Source organism: Corvus kubaryi, unplaced genomic scaffold, assembly GCF_017639235.1.
Source record: "Corvus kubaryi isolate FWS band 111438036 unplaced genomic scaffold, C.kubaryi_AGA036_p1.0 76, whole genome shotgun sequence".
NCBI lineage: Eukaryota > Metazoa > Chordata > Aves > Passeriformes > Corvidae > Corvus > Corvus kubaryi.
The window spans coordinates 10,952,301-10,970,302 of NW_024582063.1; the positions used below are offsets into that span (position 1 = coordinate 10,952,301).

General features: G+C 38.1%; 1 protein-coding gene across 7 annotated transcripts in view; it reads left to right on the forward strand.

Annotated features, from left to right (window-relative positions):
* EML4 (EMAP like 4) overlaps positions 1-18,002 on the forward strand; it is a 149,529-nt gene that overhangs the window by 86,113 nt on the left and 45,414 nt on the right. For 4 of the 7 annotated variants that reach the window (XM_042051457.1, XM_042051458.1, XM_042051455.1 and 1 more), the window contains exons 3-7: positions 4,036-4,165; positions 9,157-9,330; positions 11,515-11,643; positions 14,717-14,742; positions 15,181-15,213. In XM_042051457.1, coding sequence (XP_041907391.1) covers positions 4,036-4,165; positions 9,157-9,330; positions 11,515-11,643; positions 14,717-14,742; positions 15,181-15,213 — 492 coding nt within the window. The remainder of the gene's footprint in view (positions 1-4,035; positions 4,166-9,156; positions 9,331-11,514; positions 11,644-14,716; positions 14,743-15,180; positions 15,214-18,002) is intronic. The other 3 variants (XM_042051453.1, XM_042051454.1, XM_042051456.1) reach the window with 3 other exon arrangements.

Consider the following 18,002-nt stretch of genomic DNA (forward strand, 5'->3'; position numbering starts at 1 on the left):
TTTCCTGTCCTTCCAAGCATCAGTTTTATTTGAAGAAAACCCCATGGCATGTAAAATATTTGAAATATAGAAGTCTTCTTCATGTTTTGCTGAAAGTGAAGTATTTAAAGGTTGTTGAAGGATTTGGAGATTTATGCCTTAATGGGGAAAAAAAAAAAGAAAAATCTACCTTTAAAAAAACAACTTTTAAATTTTTGTAAGGTATCATTTGTTGAACTTTTTTTTTTAAATCCACTTGAATTAAGTGCCCAGAGAAGTAACTTTAATGTAGCTGCAGTTACTTATTTTAAATTGAAATTACCTGAAGAAGAGAAACAAGTGTTTGGTTTTTCTTTGTAAGAAAAGCAGTTTACCTGTCAGAATATCAGCAAATACAAATATATTGAGGAAATTGTTTCAGAAAATATATTTGATAACACAATAAGCTACATTTCAGCATAAAATATTCTAAGTTTTGGGTTTGAGAAGAAAAGTTAATTACTAATTGATTCTCAGCTCTAGCACCTTGTAAATATATTTGGAGGAAAAAGCTATCATGTTATCACAGGACACACATTTTCAAACTTACCACTCTCTTTAACAGCTTGGCTTCATTTTTTCCCCAGTTAGCTAATTAAGGCTGATAAAGAATTGGAAATAGATTTTTGGTTTATTGTGGTCTGTTTTTTCTAATCCTACTTATCTTTCATTCACACATTTGTATACTTGACAGATGTTAATAAAATGTTTCATTTGAGCTCTGCAGATACTATTCTATGAAAATTATCAGAACAGAGATGACAGACATTTTTACCACTTTGATCTCTGACAATTTGGCTTTAATCCTGGTCACCATACACTGGCTTTCATTCTACATTCAGTTTATGTCTGGCTTTTGTTCCAAACTAGCAGATAAAGCTAAGTGCTATTCAGTCTGAAAAATTTCAGACTGTTTATGCTAGCAGGTGGCGTATGACATGATATTGGCAGAGATGTGCAGCCCAGTGCTGGGAGAACTCCATTGTTTTAGTGTATTGATCTGGAATTTGTGTTCTCCTGTGCCACTTCATTATTTCCAGGTCTCTGAAGCAAAAGCACTTGATTACTATGAAGGACTATCTCTGCAGTGAAGAAGGTTATAGTGTTTTTAATTTTTGACATCTTTTGATTGCAGAGATGCTCTGGTTAGAAGTCATTAAGAGAGATGTGTGGTTTGGACTGGTGGGTCAGCTTCCTTGGACTTCTGACCCAGCTCGGGAGGTCCCCCTTGTTTGTCTCTGTGGGTAGCCAGGCTTCACTGCCTGGGATGTGCACAGGACTTAAACTTGCCTTTCCCTTTCATGGTTTAAAATATAAATGCATCTACCTTACATATAATTGCAGATGATCAATTGAATTTTTTTCTTCCCTTTAAAAGTAGGTATTCTAAAAGTCACTTTAAAATATATAGAGAGCTAACATGCAATATATAGAGAATTTGGAAGCGTTCTTGTTTCTTAGGGGTGTTAAGTATGGGATTTGGGGATTTTTGTTTGTTGGGGGGGTTTTTTGCTGCTTTTGTTGCTTTTTTGCATTTTATTGCACATTGAGGGTGGCACACTCAACTGAGATTTTGTTCTGGAGTGTAAGAAACCCTGATATATTTTTGACACTTGAAAAAAAAATTGTCACTGCAGTTTTTAATCTGGGTTATGTTTAATTGTTAGTCATTTTGCAAAAATAGTTTTTAGTTCAATTCAAAAATCTTAATCTCAGATGTAATTTTGTATGCCACTTGTTGACACTGGGAAGTACTTTGCTGATCTACCATCAGTGTCCACTTTACTGGAAAACAAATAACCCAGAGCTGCTGTCTGGATCCCTTTTTTTTGTTTTTATTGTATTCATCATTGCATGGAGCAGTGCATATTCCTGTCATGAGTACAGACTGATGTAGAGTTTTATTTGTAATCAGTTTTGTCCCTGGACATAAGCAGTAACTAACACTTTGCATACCTAGTAGGGGGAATTATTCTAGATGTCGTCAGTAAACAAAATAGCAGTGTGCTCCTTGCGCATGAGAGTGTGTTCCCCATCTAATTAAGTTCCTGTGCCTGTAGCACTGTTGTCCTTTACACATCCCACTGAATGCCTTACCCACCATGCTGGGAATTACTGCAGTTATGTCTCCTGATTCACATTTCTGGAAAGCCATGCTAGTGCTGCTTGGAGAGGCATTAATCTGTTACGAGGGGCTGATGGAGATGTTAAGGTCATATACAGTTCAAGAGTGAATCACAGGCCTTGATATTATGCATCTCCACAAAGAAGATGACTTACTTTGTCCCTGAAAATAAAAGAAGGTGATTTTTTAGGCTTCTATAGTAAATGTGCTTTCTAAGCTCGTGCGCTTTTGTTCTTGCATCTGAGTTACATAGGGTAAAAAAATTTCTTGAGCTTTAGAGGTTTTGTACAGTATATTAACTTCTAAAATAAATTCTGTATTCCAAATGTTTGTGTTGCTAATAAAACAGTCTCTAAAAAGTACCAGCGGGGAGGAATCACACCAAATTGATATATACAGAATTTAGGAAAAACAATGATCTTTGAAGTGTTTCTGGATTTTAAGTGTGTCTTTACTTTCTTCAGATTTCCTTTATTCTCATTTCTGCCTGGGATATTCCGCATGCCCCTTTTGGCTTTCCTGATCTGAATTTCAGATATGACCACATGCTGCTTGGTGCATTTGAAGCAGTGTTTGGTTTGTGTAGGCCAGCCCATTTCTGCCTTCGTCCAAATAGTTCTGAAATCTAATATTCCCTTGATGGGTATCTCTTGTGTATAATGTGGTACTTTAAAATAAGAATGAATTAATTAGCCTCTAAACCTGGTTGGAAGAACTGTGCTGTGACACATGGCTGGTATTGTTCAAATGAGTCATCTGTGTGAGTTTGTCCTCTGTGCACAGAGCTGTCGATTCTCCCTAACTGCTATTTTACTCCTCACTTTTATCTTCAGTGTGTGGCCTCATGCCTTATCTATCTCACACTATTCAAAGCCTGCCGTGAACACAGAGCTGTTATTCTTCTGTCAGTCCTGTCCTCCGTGTTTGTTGCTGAAGTCAGAGTGACTGGCCATCACAACCCTATGAGATGCAGTAGCAATTTGCTGTCTGTGAAATGGGGATGTGACGCAGAGGGGCTCAAAAGTGACCGCTGATTTTTGGATGCTTAATGTGAGATTAGCCCAGGGATCTTTCTCAGGGCATGTCACGGTTCAGAGGGGAAAAGGACAAGTCTAGTACTTCAAAGGGGGAAGGGACAAAACTCTCCTCTGAGCAAGACCTTGGAAATAAAACAGGCACACAAAAAGACACAGTTAGTGCGAAAGGGCGAAACGTTGGGTTCGAGTAAAATGCCTTGTATTTCACTGGCATTCTGTGGAAGAGGCAGGTCTGGGAGCTAATGGCCAGGCTAGTGTTCAGCTCTGAAAATAGAAGAGCCTTTGCTCCCCCTTGTCTTCTTTGCAATCCCCTCCCACATTCACTGCATAGTTTTAAACTTCTGCAGTGAGTGAAGTGGGCATCTGACAGACAACAGCCTTCTTCACATATACACTCTTGATTCATCCCTGGAGAGAGTCTGTAATGTCCACTGGATGTGGCAAATGTTCTACAGAGTGAGCAGTATCGGAAACTTAATAGCTATACCATAGAGCATATACTGGAAGGTATTCTAAGATGGAAGGGGCAGCTGAAATGAAACTGAAAATCTTGATTTTTTTTTTAATCCTTAGAATCCCAACCCTTAAATAACTTAATAATTCTTTCATGACATCATGGCAGTAGAGAAACTGACCTCTATCAGACCATATTCTTGCCTGCCTTAGTGTCCCAGGTCTCCCGGGTCCAGCTGCCTAGGTTAAGGTTTCATGAATATATGTCACTGGATGTTTGTCCTGAATACTCAGGCTGCTGCTGTGTGATACCAGGTCCACAACTGAGAGCTTTTTGATGTTCATGTGGACCTTTGGATACATCTATAAAACCTTACATTCTTCAATATTGCTTTTTTCTAGGTCAGCCAAGCCTCCGAGAAGCTATCTCGATGTCATGTATAACTAACGGGAGTACAGGAAGCAGGAAAACTAGCCACAGCTCATCTGTTTCTGTTGCCAGAAAAGAAACACTTTCATCTGCTGCAAAAAGGTACCGAATTGTTACTAAAACGCAAACTTTCTGATATTCAAAAAACCCAAAACCGAACAGAGCAAGAGTTTGATTTTTGTCTCTGTGCAGCACTTAGCAGAGCTGCCTGAACTCCAGTAAGGCACAGATAAACTTTGGAGATTTACCATGTTGTTGGGATATGTACAAAAGAGTTCTAAAAAGAATTCAAAAATGGAGAGTATTTCTCTAGTGTGTAGTGTCCAAAATTAATTCTCACTGAGGGAATAGGAAAATGTATTTCCAGTACAAATGGAAAATTTTTCCTTCTGGTATTCATACGCTTATTTTTTTGTTGTTGTTTTTTTTGTCCTTCCTTCCCTCAAGGAAATTAAAGGGCAAAAGTGACTTCATTGTCTGGAGTGTAAATAGTAGGCAATAGCAAAATAGCTGTGAGACAATAGTGAATTGTGCAAGATAAAGGTTTACATTTTTGGGTAGAAAATCTAACCCAAAATATGGCTACTTAGTCCTTTTGAAGAATGTCTGTATCAGATCTCAAATGTGAAGAAATAACATTGCTTGAGTAATTTGTAAGTTGAATGAGCTAAGAACTATTGTTATAGTGGTTTTCCTCCATGTAGTACTTCCAGCTTCTTACAGTAAACAAAGCATTTGCTTAACTGCTTTTTTCTGTGGGTCTGTTAGACAGACATGGCTTCTTGAGCAGTAGGTTTTGTACCTATTCTTGTTTGTTGTGAAGAGCAGGCTGCCAGATATAGCCACGGGGCAGAGAATACTCTAATGTGTAACTCTGGTAAGTTATGTGAACAAATTCTTGGCCTCCCTAGAGTACTCTGGTAGCTCCAGTGGCTGGTTTATCTTCTAGAGTGGATGTAAATACTGTGCTGTACAACAAGACAGGGAAATTATATACTTCAGAGAATAAAAATGCTGCATGCAAATATAAACTGTATGAGAACAAACCAGAAGAAGCTTTAGTGCCCCTTGGAAAGCGAGCGTAGTGCCCCACCCTTCGCTCTTCTACATTGTGTAACATTGCATATCTTTCTTTTTATTGGATTCTTATATTTACTGTTCAACAATAAGTCAGACAGTGATCAGTGCATGTCTCTGTCTGCTAGTGCGACAGGCACAGGCACAAAAGACATTCCTGCAGGAAGGTATTTCTTAGTTAGCACTTTTCCATTAATCTTAGCCCTGTGGCTTTTGGCACTTTGATGAGAGCCAGTCCAGTTCCTGTGGTGTTCAGCTCGCATTTGTGCTGAATCACCTTCTTGATTCATTGGCTGCTCAACACTTGACTACATAAGAAGAGCAGAGTGGAGTGGCTGGCATCCCTTTCATCTGAGTTAAGGTCTTTAAAAGGAGACCTGGATAGGCCAAGAGAGAAAATCTTCATATGCAGAGGGCAGCTCTCCCTGGACCCCCAAATAACTGTCCAGGGGAGGTGTTGGTGCTTCCAGTGCAGCTGAAGACACGCGGCTCCCTTGGTCAAGAAATGTTTTAGAAAGGTCTAGGAAGGTTCTTTTTCCAGTAGTTCTTTCACTGTCATGTCTTTATTCCTTAAATTTATTTGGTATTTGGAAGAAATAAAACTTGCCCTTTTGTAAAATTACCAGCTCAAGAAAGGTGAAAGGAAACGTAAGTAAATGTCAACAGTAGTCCCATCTCCTTACAAAGGTAGGGTAACCATGTTTTTTTCTAACACTTGTCGTGGTGAAAAGGAGGGAGGCCAAAGGAGACTGGAATGTTTCACCCCAGCTTCTCCAGGCCCTTCTTCAGGCCGAAGCTTGAACTGGTGCAGCAGGTGGGCATGGTCATCTGTTGACAGAGAATTAACCTTTAGGTTCTGAATGGACCCCAAAGCCTGCCTATGGCTTTTCATGTTCTGACTCTATGCAGCCATACACCTAGCCAAAATAACTAGAAGGCCTACTTGTGTACAAACTGTTGCTGGTGTTGAAGTTTAGTGTGTGAATTTCTTCTATGAATGAGCAGTTTCATTTCCTGGACTGTTTCATCTTGTTCTATGAACCTGAACACTGAGATCGTAGAAATGATCGGCTGCCTCAGTAGTTCCACAGCAGCAGGATGTCTTATTTCAACAATGGCATGCTAAAATACCAGCAATCACTGCAATCAGAGCCCACGAATGTTCCCTGAACAGCAGGTAGATGATGTCCCATTAACAGAGATGAAGTCATGGATGTGTTGAGAAAATTTCAACGCTATAGTCTGGACTAGAAACAGGTTTATACTTTGTCCAAACAAACAAAAACCAACCAACCAATGACTGTCAGAGACCTGCTTGATCATTTTCCTTAGGACTAAGCATTCTTTTGAAGACAGCATCTGATAGCAATAGTCTTGATGTTTCAGAGTGACCACCATCCACAGTAGATGCCAGTGTGTTGTGGTCCAAAGGATGAAACATTGTATTAAGTGAAATTAAGTGAAATTAGAGAAGCTGCAAAATTAGGACAGATAGTAATAGCTCTCAGCTACTCAGTTGTAGACTGAAGAAATGCCTCATCAAATTGGGTTTTGGAAAGAATTTTTGGATGCATTAAATGACTGCTTCCCAGAACAACTAGTCTTTAGAAACCCACAGGAAAAGATGCTGGTTTTGATTTGGTTTCAGCAGTTACACAAGACCTACTAGAAGAGGTATTAGTGGGAGAGCCACTCTGTGCTAGCCAGTCATAATACAATTAAACTGAAGATTTTAGCAGAAATGAGCAAACCAAATAAATTCAGAATAAAGATATTCAGTACTCAGACTGCCACATATCTACATGATTTCCTTCCAAATTGAAATGGCAGTCAAAAAAAGAAGCCTACTTGCAACCTGGTGGTAGATAAAAGCACTTTGTAGAATCCAAGGTATATCTTGTGCTACAACCCAGAGTGAAACCAGAGTGGTCCAGAGATTCTCATGGCCCAATGAAAAAGGAGTGAACCTAATGGCGAAGAAGTGAAATGGATAATCCACAGTGACAAGCTCAGTGAAAAAATTCCCACACTGAAACTGTGGTTTCTAGGAGACGGATGAGATGAGCTAAATGAGTTTGGGTAGGAACACAGGAAATATGAGACTGTATAAAGAAATATAAGACTGCTCTCAGCAGGTGGCATTCACCTGAGCCTGCCAGGAGAGTGCAGAGGTGAATTGCAGAATGCTGATGTGTCATTGTAAATAGGACATTACAAAAAGTGGGGGGGTGTACCTGTTGTAGTAGGGATAGAGAGGACTTCTGTTTTCTTCACTGAAAAGAGATTCCAACAATTTATTTCACTATACTGCATTTCTTGCGACAGACTGCAAAAAATGTAGTGTGCTTTGTATCCAGCAATGCAAGCTAAGTCTTCTGATTAAAAAATAATAATAAATTTCCATGCTACCAGTTAATTAAGGACTTTTGGCTATAAATTATTAATCAAAACCCCAATCAGTTCTCCAAGCTTTGTTCTCTATGATCACATATATGCCCTCAAGAAATGTGAAAGCTCGTTGTTTTGTTTTCATCTGATTTTTTTGAAAAGAAAATGTCACTCTGATGGATTATATTGACATTTTAAACTAGTTAGTATGTTTCACAGTAAAAATCCTGAGTGATCCTTACAAATGTGTCCGGGTTTCATATTCATGTTTTGACCTGTTTTTCAATGCTTTTCTTCTCTGAAAGCAGTTGGAAAAGTTGAACTCATGTAAATCTCAGTGGTAGATGATATATTTCAACTGAAATAACAAAAGATGCAAAAAGAGGTTTTTAAGAATATGTTAAAATTGGATGCCCATTTTTATTTATTTTGAATGTTGCTTTACTGTTTGCTTTGTGTTTGGGGAGAAGGTGAATGGAAATACAAATAATTAAGGTCATACAAGGATTCGAGGCGGGGGGAAATTGTTGTGAGGGAACAGAAATCTCATGTTCAGAAAGATACTTGCTTTTTTACTTTGCAGGTTACTTTTACCCCAAGAGAAATATCTTTCTATTACATTTTTAGCTGATGTTTGTATCTTGTTTTATTTCCTCACTGAGAAATCTTATCTTTGAAGATTTAGTTTTTTTACCTTAAAAAAGAAGCAGGCTATGCACTTGAGAGTACTCTTCTGTTTCAGGCCCTGGTATTGTTTGTGTGATTCAGTATATTACAAAGTATGTAATTTCATAGAAGAGCCTTCTAATTAATCTTTCTGTTTACATAGCAAACCTTTGGTTTGGTTCTTAATAGATTTAAGGTTGCTGATGACATGTATTTAAATCTATTTCACATATTAACCTTATAAATACAGCACTATGAAAATAAAGATGCGTTCTTAGCTGACATGGCTGAAGGTATTAAAGAAGTGGTGAGACAATCTGATATTAGTCAACTACAGATCAAAATAGCCATTTCCTTTGACCTCTTGTGCAGCCAGGGAGAGTCCAGGGACCAGCACCAGCATTCCAGGGTTTTGGTGGCAGCTCAAAGACAGTAGCATGTACGTGCACAAATACAGTTTCATGGTGGACTTACCCTAATGGGAGACAACACAAGTCACCGTCCTGCCTTTCACTTGCACTGAGCCTTGGCTGGCAGCGCAACAAGGTGGTCAGTGAGCTCTGAACCAGGGAATAGTTTTTTCCTGAGGGACTGCAGACTTGTGGAGCATCAATTTGTGTCAGCTTTGAATGCTGTAGGAGCACCCATGAATGAAGGACACACTCAAATCAAAGTTGTATTCATTTTAAAATCATAGTAAATGTAGTACAACTGAAATATGCAAATAATCTTTCATGCCTCTCTCACTGTTTTTTATTGTTGGAGCTAGTGGATAAACCTTATTTCAGTAAAATGCTAACGTGAAGAGACTGAGTAAATAATCAAAGTGTTCTTTTGGTGATTGTTTACAGTAAGTTGTTAAATGCCTCTCCCGTCTTTTTACAGAGGACATTTTCTCCCACCTTGCTAATTTATTTGCTTGTTCTCTTTTTTCCCTCCTTATGTTACACTTTATTTTACAGCGGTACAGAAAAAAAGAAGGAAAAACCTCCAGGACAAAAAGAAAAAAAAGAGGACTCTCATTCTAATGATCAAAGTGCACAAACTCAAGCATCACCTTCTCCCCAGCCCTCCTCACAGACTCTCCAAACACACAGGCAAACTCCAGAAAGCAAGAGTTCTGCTCCAGCTAAAAGGTTTTCACAGTACCACAGTACAGAACTAGAAAATGATTGTAATGATACTGAGTTCATATTTGACAACAAGTCATGTGAAATAGTTCTAATCTCATGATCAACTTAAGGTTTGATTCTTTTTCTGCTAGAGAAGATGCATTCAATATGCATTGCAGCAGAACAAATACATAAAAATGCATGTTTTTCTTTGAATACATTTTTAAAATTACAGAGGTTTTTTGTTCTCAGATTAAAATCCTAATACAGTAGCTTACCTCTAATCAGCCATGGTTCTAAAATATTAAATGATCACCCTGACTTGATCCTTCTCAAATACACTTCATAGATTTTGTGTAGATGAATTATGGAGTGTATTTTCCACATGACCATTTATTACATCTCATAACAGTATTTTTTAAGTACACTAGTATTTATCACTGCGACCCTTGGTTCAGAAATTTTTGCTCTCAAATTATTCTATAAAGTGACTGCAGTTTTGTTTTTGTTGGCTCTTTTTTTATTTCATGGCCCTTCCCTTTTAAAATCCTGCTAGGTTGCAGGATGGCTCACTTTGATTCTTTACATGAGTGAAGTTCTGGTTTTATACCCAGATCATAGAACTGTTTGACTTGAGTAAATGCAGAAGTTTATTTAGGATTGCCTCTTAAATTCCTGCTCATTTTTGTGGGAATTAGGCACAGGAAAAAAAAAAAAAAGGTACATTTTAGAGATACTAGATTGCTTTTTGAAGTCAAAAAAATGGATTTTAAGATTTGGGTGATATCTTCTGAGTTTCAAAACTATGCAGATCACTTGGCGTGGTTTCTTTTTGTTTTGGTTTTTTTTTGTTGTTTTAGTTTTTTGGTGGTTTTTTTTTTTGGTGGGTTTTTTATTGCTGTTGGTTTGGGTTTTTTAATTAATTATTTATTGTCACCTTACTGTTTTGGAAGGTGTAAAATTTTTTTTTACTCTCTGGCATTTAGAGACTGAAACAAAATGAAAATGAAATTTATTATTCCAAAATTAACTGTAGTTCACAAGATTGTTGTCTTGCATTGCTTGAATTCACAGCTCTAATAAGTATTTAAACTTCCACTTGACTGGTGCATGTTATAACACTGCATAAAGGCTCTGTCTCCATGTCTTGCACAAACCTGTAAGTTGTCTGAAGCTGAACTTGCGGCCTGTTGTTCTCTTGCCCAGTATCTCGCTGTAAAGATGTCTGAAGTCTTGCTTACTAATCTTTTGCAGTGTGGGGAAAAAATAAATGCCTTTTTTAGTCTCCTAAGGGTTTAACTTGATTTGATTAACTTGTTTGTCGCAGGACCTTTGAGCCTCTTGAGGTGCTGTGGAAGGAGCTTGCCTTTTCTAAGGTTGCATTTCAGGACTTAACTCCTGCAAAAAGCATTTCTGACAGGATGAAGTGTGATACTATTAGCAGGACATGTGCAAACTCTAAATCAGCTGGTTGAAGGATAATTTGGGCTAGATGACTTTTTGAACATGTATTCCATGATTAAGGCATGCATGAAATTATTGAACTAGTGACTGCAAAATTTGCAAGTTCCCATTAGTGTAAATTGGCTGCAATAAGATTGCTGAAAAATTACATCAGAATTCGTGGATTTAATTGTCTGTAGTATCAGGCCAAACCTAGCTTGTCTTACTCATGCAAGAGGTTTGCAGACATTTGTTTCAAAAAGATTAAAGCCATTAATGTGATTTAGTAGGTGCTAACTGCAAAGCTTCCATATGAAACTATAATCTGATAGAACTGTTCTGCCTCAGAAATCAATGTGCTAAAGCTGGTGAACAGTTAATCAGGGAAAAAAATTACATTGTTATCTACTTAATTGATTTTAAAATATATTTTATTCTTTACGGCGTATATACTTAGCCTCATTTTTTCCACTATTGTAATTTGTTAGTGATGTAGTAATGAAGTACAGAGTTATTTTGTTCAAGTCTTTATGTAATAGCATTTGGAAATGGAAAAGAATAGATAAATTGTCTTGCTCAATTGTTTTCATTCATCCAGTTAGAACTTTTTGACTAATCTTTTTTCCCCTGTTTCATGCTGCAGTTTGAAGGAAGATTTAGCTCTGCTTTTGTCTCCTGCTGCTTGATCTGTCCGTTGCATAAGAGTTCCAGTTATTGTTACGTTATTATCTTGTAATTGTAAAATATTTTTTTTGTTTCTTCTAGCATAAAGAAATCCTTGACTGTTGAAAAACCTCACAGTGCTTGGGAGAGTTCAGATGACAGTCGTAACAAGCTGATGAGAGTAGCATCAACATCTAAATTAATATCAAAGGTGGCAAAGAATGCAGACAAGTATGTATTGGTTTGGTACATAAAAGTAAGCGAACTTTAGAGTCAAAATATTATGAAATCACACAGTTCTAGTGATCTTACTGATGTATATGCTAGGACCTTTTGCATCTTTGTTTTTACAAAATTTTGAGTACTTATACAACCTGCCAGTTTGGTGCTCCAGGTGCCCATGGAATTTTAAGATTATTATAAAGTAATTCTTGTGTAAATATGTTTTAATATTGCCTGATTGGATTAGCAGAATTATGACATTTTATGGCTTAATGCCAGTGATGTCAAACTTCCAACTGTTTTTTTTCCTAATTAAAGCTGATTTGAAAATGCAAGTGTATTTCCTTGGAGTCAGTTTCTGGATTTCATATAGTGTATGTTGCCAAAGTAGACTGTAACAGTAGGAATATACTTCTTTGATTTCAGATAGGTCTCTCAGTTTAACTGTTTAGCAGGTTCCTGATTGCAGGTTCTAGACAATGGGTAGGGATCTTGTTTTCAGTGTCACCTTCAGCAGGTGATGGGCTGTAGTCAACCATTCCTCTCATCCCCTTCCTCAGCAGCAGGTTTTCTTGGTTTGTGGTCTCCAGTGAAGGCCTTTGGGGGTGAATAGCTCAGTAGTTACTCCTGCTCCTGTCAGCACAGGGGCAAGAGTTTGCTTTTTGTTGTAACCTCACATTGTTGACCCCCCTTGTGACCCACTCTTGTCCTCAGTACTCTCTGCCAGTTGGGTTTCCTGCTTTGTATTCACACACTTCGTTTCTCTTTCTGATTTGGTTGAAATTTTGCTGAAATTGTTGTGTTGATTTTTTGACTGACCCCTCTCCTATTTGCCAATATCCCCCCATTATGCTGGTAGCTTCTTCCAGCTTGGTGTTGTCTGCAGATTCCTAGATCTGCTCGTTAGTTGTCATTCAAATAGCCCTTAACTGGTCCAAGGCAGAACTACCTGAAAACCCCTCCCATTCTGACAAACAAAGCACTTCAGACCTTTCAGAGTAATTGCCAGTCTTTTTATGATTATGTCTGTAGTTCTCTCCCTCACTTGCATATAAGACTGTCAAATACATAGTCAAGAGTGGTGCAAGTGCATTCCTTCTTCCCTAGGAATGGGAAGAACAAAAACAAACTAATGTTGGGTGTGGATATCAGCACATTTACTAGAAGCTTTGTGCTTAGCCTGAAGAGTTCTGCAGAGCAGTGGAGTGCTCTGTGTGAGGGAACTATGCATTACATATTTTGCAAGTATTTCCTTTCCTTTTATAATTGGTTTTCACTGTTGGCATTTAAAAGCCCTTTGGCAATTTAGATTGTAGCAGGGTGCTGCGCGATAATATTTGGGAATGACAAAACCCTCTGCCTTGATTTTTTTGCTGGGGTTTTTGCTATGCTGCAAAAGTACCTTTCATGGTGTGATACGTATTTCAAATTTGCTAAAAGTAAAAAATAAGTTTTACTTTTACTGACATTTTATATATTTGTTCAGACATGGTCAAAATAGACCAGTATTTTATTCCATTTTTCTACGAGTATGCTTATTTCTGAGAGACCTTAAATGTTGCCCTTCTACAGTCTCTAATGCAGAAAACAGTTAGATATATAACAAAAGTGTGGACAAGAAAAGATTAGTTTTAATTATTGTTAGAGAAAGTTGTTCATAACTTGAAGCTGTTGTATCTTAACTATATTTGGCAAAAACAGAGCTTCAAATGTGAATTGTAGACCATCACCTGGTTGAAGACTGGGTGTTTTATTGTTGTGCACCTTGTTCTTATGCTTGGATTTGTAGCAGAGGCACTGTTTGCATACAAGGACACACGTTAATACTCATTTCTTACTTGCATTCTGCGTGCCACATTTCCATAAGAACTGGTTGGTATTGTGCAAAGGCATATTGTTATACTGCATTTATTGTTCCCAATTAAGAAACATTGGCCTCATCTGCTTGAAGCTATGGATTCTTGTGCAAGGGAATAGAATTCAGCCCCTAATGTGGGCCCCAGGGTAGAAATGTTTTACATATGCTTTACACTATCAGCTCAGGATATGAACTTTGTTTACGCAGCTCAGTCTTCAAGTCAGCGCCGAGGTGTAACTCAGTCTGATAAAGCAGTAAGAAGTAAGAGGGTTCCCACGGCAGCCCATCGTTCAGTGGTTTTCAGGCAAGACTGGGAATCCACTTTTTGTTTTTCATTTGGCAGTGTGGTAAAGGGTGATTCCACCAGCAGCCAGAGATGACTTTCCTCATGCATATGCTTGACCCTTTGTCACTGTTACAAAAATTTGACCTCCATCCAGCTAAAAATACTGGATGCCACTCATATCTTTCTGCTGAATTTCAAATTAATTCAAGAGGGTGTTTCATGCAATACATTCTCCTCTCAAGGAGTGTTATTCCATTAAGAAGTTGATCTGATGCTGGAAATTAGTATTTCTTCCCTCTTCACCAAAAAAAAAAAAGACTGAGGTTTTTTTATGAGTAACTAATTTCTTGCTCTGGTAAGAAGAGATGTCTCACCTTCAGTCTGTTGAAGACTTTGTGTTGCACATCCAGTAATGCTGTAGGGATCTGGTTTAAATGAAACTGCAACTTGCTTACATTTAATCCATGTGTCCAATAGAGTTAATTCCTAGAAAAATTTGTGCTGTTGTATGCTGACAGCTTATTTTGACAGGTGCTAAATGCTTTGCATGCCAGGCCTGAGGATGTTTGGCAGCTTAAAACATTTGGCTATTACAAGTTCTTACTCTCAAAATGGAATTTTCCGTGCACAAGGAACATGCCCTCCGTAATTTATTTTTCAAAGCTTTTTGTATTTTGTAATTATGAGAGTAATTCTTAGAAGCCCTTGCCATAGGGCCAAAGACTTCCAGTTACTTGAAAGATACAGTGAACTGCATAGAATGAGTAAAAAATGCACTACAATGATCAAGATTAGCTGTTGAGCATCCTATACTGCAGTTACACTGTACACAGGATCTGATGAGATTGCCAAATGCAATAATGAGTAAAAACTAGATGGTATTGCCTTGATAAGCATTTTGCATATTATTAATGATAATATTTTGAATTTTTCCACAGGCACAAAGATGTCATTGTCAGCCAAGGTAAGTAAAGCCATTTATTTTTAAATATTGGATGAAGTTGAAAATATTTGCTTTTGATTGAATAGTACATCCTGTAAATGAATATGTTGGGACAGGCATATCAAACAGGGGTTTAGAGGTAAAATGGTGTTTATCAGCTCCAAGAATTCATTTGGCAAAAAGTTACTTCAGACATGTATATGAATCTTTGAAATTATGGAGAATTACCTCATCAGATTGGATCTTTAGTAAGAACAGAAATTTTCAGTAGGTGGGTGGTGGGAGGATTTGATTTACAAACCCCTTTTTAAAATTATTTTCTCAATATGTATGTGCATAGAGAGCGGTTATGAAAACAAAAATCTCAAGTTTTGACCTATGTGCCAGTCTTCATCCAAGCAGGTGTGAGTGAGACTTTAGAAATAGTTTTAAGATATTTTATTTCTGTCCCATAACCAGCAAAAATGTCAACTCGTGAAAAAAACAGCCAAGGTAAGAATTAAGCTATGCCCTTTGGTTGCTTTCTTCTAATTTAGCACTCTCACAAATCTTTTATTTGGCTTTTCACCATCAAAGAGTATCAGTGCATATTCTCTTAATATTTCAACTCTTTATATGCATGTGCACATTGCAATCTATATGGGGATTATTTGGGGATAGTTAAAATAAATTACAGCACACATAATTTCCTTGGAGAGGAATATGTGTTCAAATGGAAGTCTTGCATTGTTGCCTAAGATATCAGAGTATTAAGAACTGCCAACTAAAAGATTTGTTTTATCTCAGCTTTCTGTCTTGCCAATATTACAACATATAAATGCTGATTAGACAAGAACAGAGACTGAAGGTTTTAATACAGTCTCCTGAAATGAAAAATGAGTCTCTTCTGAAGTCTGTGTCTTTGCACCAATGAATCTTGCGTTCTGTGGCTACCTGCTGCTGCTGGCTTGTTCTGTAAGGAAAAGGAGCCATCTATCTGATCTGGTGGGATGTGACAACAAAAGAAGTCCACTTCTGGTGTTGCAAAACTACTCTGCTTTGATGTCCTGCAAACTGTACTGAAGCATGCAGTTTCAAAACTAAAGCATGTAACCCAAGTGCATGCTGTACACAACAGATCTATGTACAGGGGTTTTGTCTCGTGCTTTTTTTCTGCTAATTAACAAATCTGTAGTCTTCAGATTCTGTGCTCCCAGCAAGTTTACATTATTTACAGTTTGATTGCTTTTGGTTCCTTAAAACAAGAAAAAAAAAAACAACCCTCAGATTTTTTTGAAAGTTAATGTATGAATTGTTGTAATGAAGGCAAAAATCAACTTGAATCCAATTGCTTTATCTTTTTCTAGTTCACAGAGAAATTACAGGTATAAAAATATTCTGAATTGATGCTTACCAAGAGCGTCTTCAGAGACAAGATGTGTGAAAGAGAATGAATAAGTATCAAGAACAAAGAAGAAATGTTTCTTTATACCACGGTGCTTAACACCAGCTGTGGAACAGTACATGTGTGCAGCAGTGGTTACTGTAAAAGGAAAGCTAATCAGTAGTGGCCAGACCAGCTGCAATTTAGCTTTGCAAGGTTTTTGAATAAAACTGTTCTGTTAAAAATACCTTTTCTAGTAAAAACAGCTTTTCACAAAACAAAGTTGTGTATAGCTAAAATACCTTCAGTACTAATTATTTCCTTACAGCGTGCTTCTACAACTCTGCGTGGTCTGCCAAAAATGGACCATCCTGAAGTTCTCTCATTCTGGGAACTGTAACTTCAGTAGCCTTGATGTGTTCCCTGCTATCTACTGTGTTATTATGCTGAGGATGTGATGAATGGGCACCTTCCAAGTGTGTCATGCCACAGTCTGTCCTGAGCCTAATTGGAATGAAAGAGAAACGTGATGCAGATAGCAGGGCCCCACATATATGGGAGGTGGAGGGAAAGTCTTGTCATAGAAAATGCATTTGCTCCGTTTTAAACACGTGGAGTTGCAAAACTGCCTCTAACATGGATGCATTTGCAGTCAGAGAATTCAAAGATTTTTTTTTTTAATGTGGACCATTGAATATATTTTTTGACAGGTTTTAGAGTATGTCTGTGTGTCTCTATGTGTGTGACTGTGGTAGCTTTTGTGTTGTGTTTACTGCCACAGAAAAAAACGTGTAAGTTACTGGTGTTGCAGCAGGTTCACCCATCCTTTCCAGTATAAGCTTAGCAATACTTTGTCACTCCTCTGTCAGGGGAGGTGACTTCAGCCTGTTTTGTACTTGATGGTTGCCACATAAGTACACCAATTTCCAGTTGGCACCTTGACCCAGCTGGTCAGGAAGCTGAAGAGTTGCACAGACAGCATAAGGTTTCTGAGGTAAATCCTGTGGACTTGGACAGTGTTGTCTTGGACAGGTTGGGATGAAGAGTTGCCCTTGCTCCTGTTCTGGAACGCAAAGGCACAGGAAGTTACAGCTGCTTTAACGCTCCTTTGTGGCTTGTCAGTCTTTGCCTCTAGGGGCGAGCAGTCTCTAGCACGGTGTTAATTAAGTTTCAGCAGCTCCCCTGAGCTGCTCATTTCACTGAGCTGTGTGTAAAACACTGTGTATGCCCCCAGCATTCACCTCCCATAAGGATTGTGTCCACGTGCTTCCTAGACCTAGGAATTCTGTGAAGGAGGCCCTTGGGAAGACTGCTGGTGTGCAAACTGTCAAGCTTCAAAGCAAATCTATGGTAAAAATACATCAGTGTCTTTATACACATTTAAAATAAGTTTGGAATCACTGTGAACTTGCAGACTTTCATAGCAGAAGGTGTTTGCATGGGATAATGGGACGGAAGATGACAATTTTGTGTTGCTTTGAACATCCTGGAATCACTTTGTTTCCATTTTTTGATTCACCCAATAAAGAAACAGCTTTGAAAATGTTAGTATAGTATAGTACCACAAAATACAGATGAATACATTTTTGCATGCATAGTTCTTGGAATCTAATTTTTCTAGCAGCAGAAGTTACTGCAATAATATCTGTCTTGTGATAGCCTGTGTAGATCCATTGTGGTTTCTGTTGGTGTTGGCATTAGCTATTAAAGTGAAAGACTTGAGGAGCAAGTGAGAGTCTTAGATGAGCTTCAGCAGTGAACGGCATTAGCTGTGGTGTTGGAATTGGCTTTGGTTTGGTGTGGAGTCCCCCTGAGAGTGTTGCATGTAAATGTCAGCAAGACATAGGCAATTCTCTTCTGCCAGGAGCAGCAGCAGCATGGGGAGCCACAGCCTGCAGCTGCCTTGTGTGCAGCCACT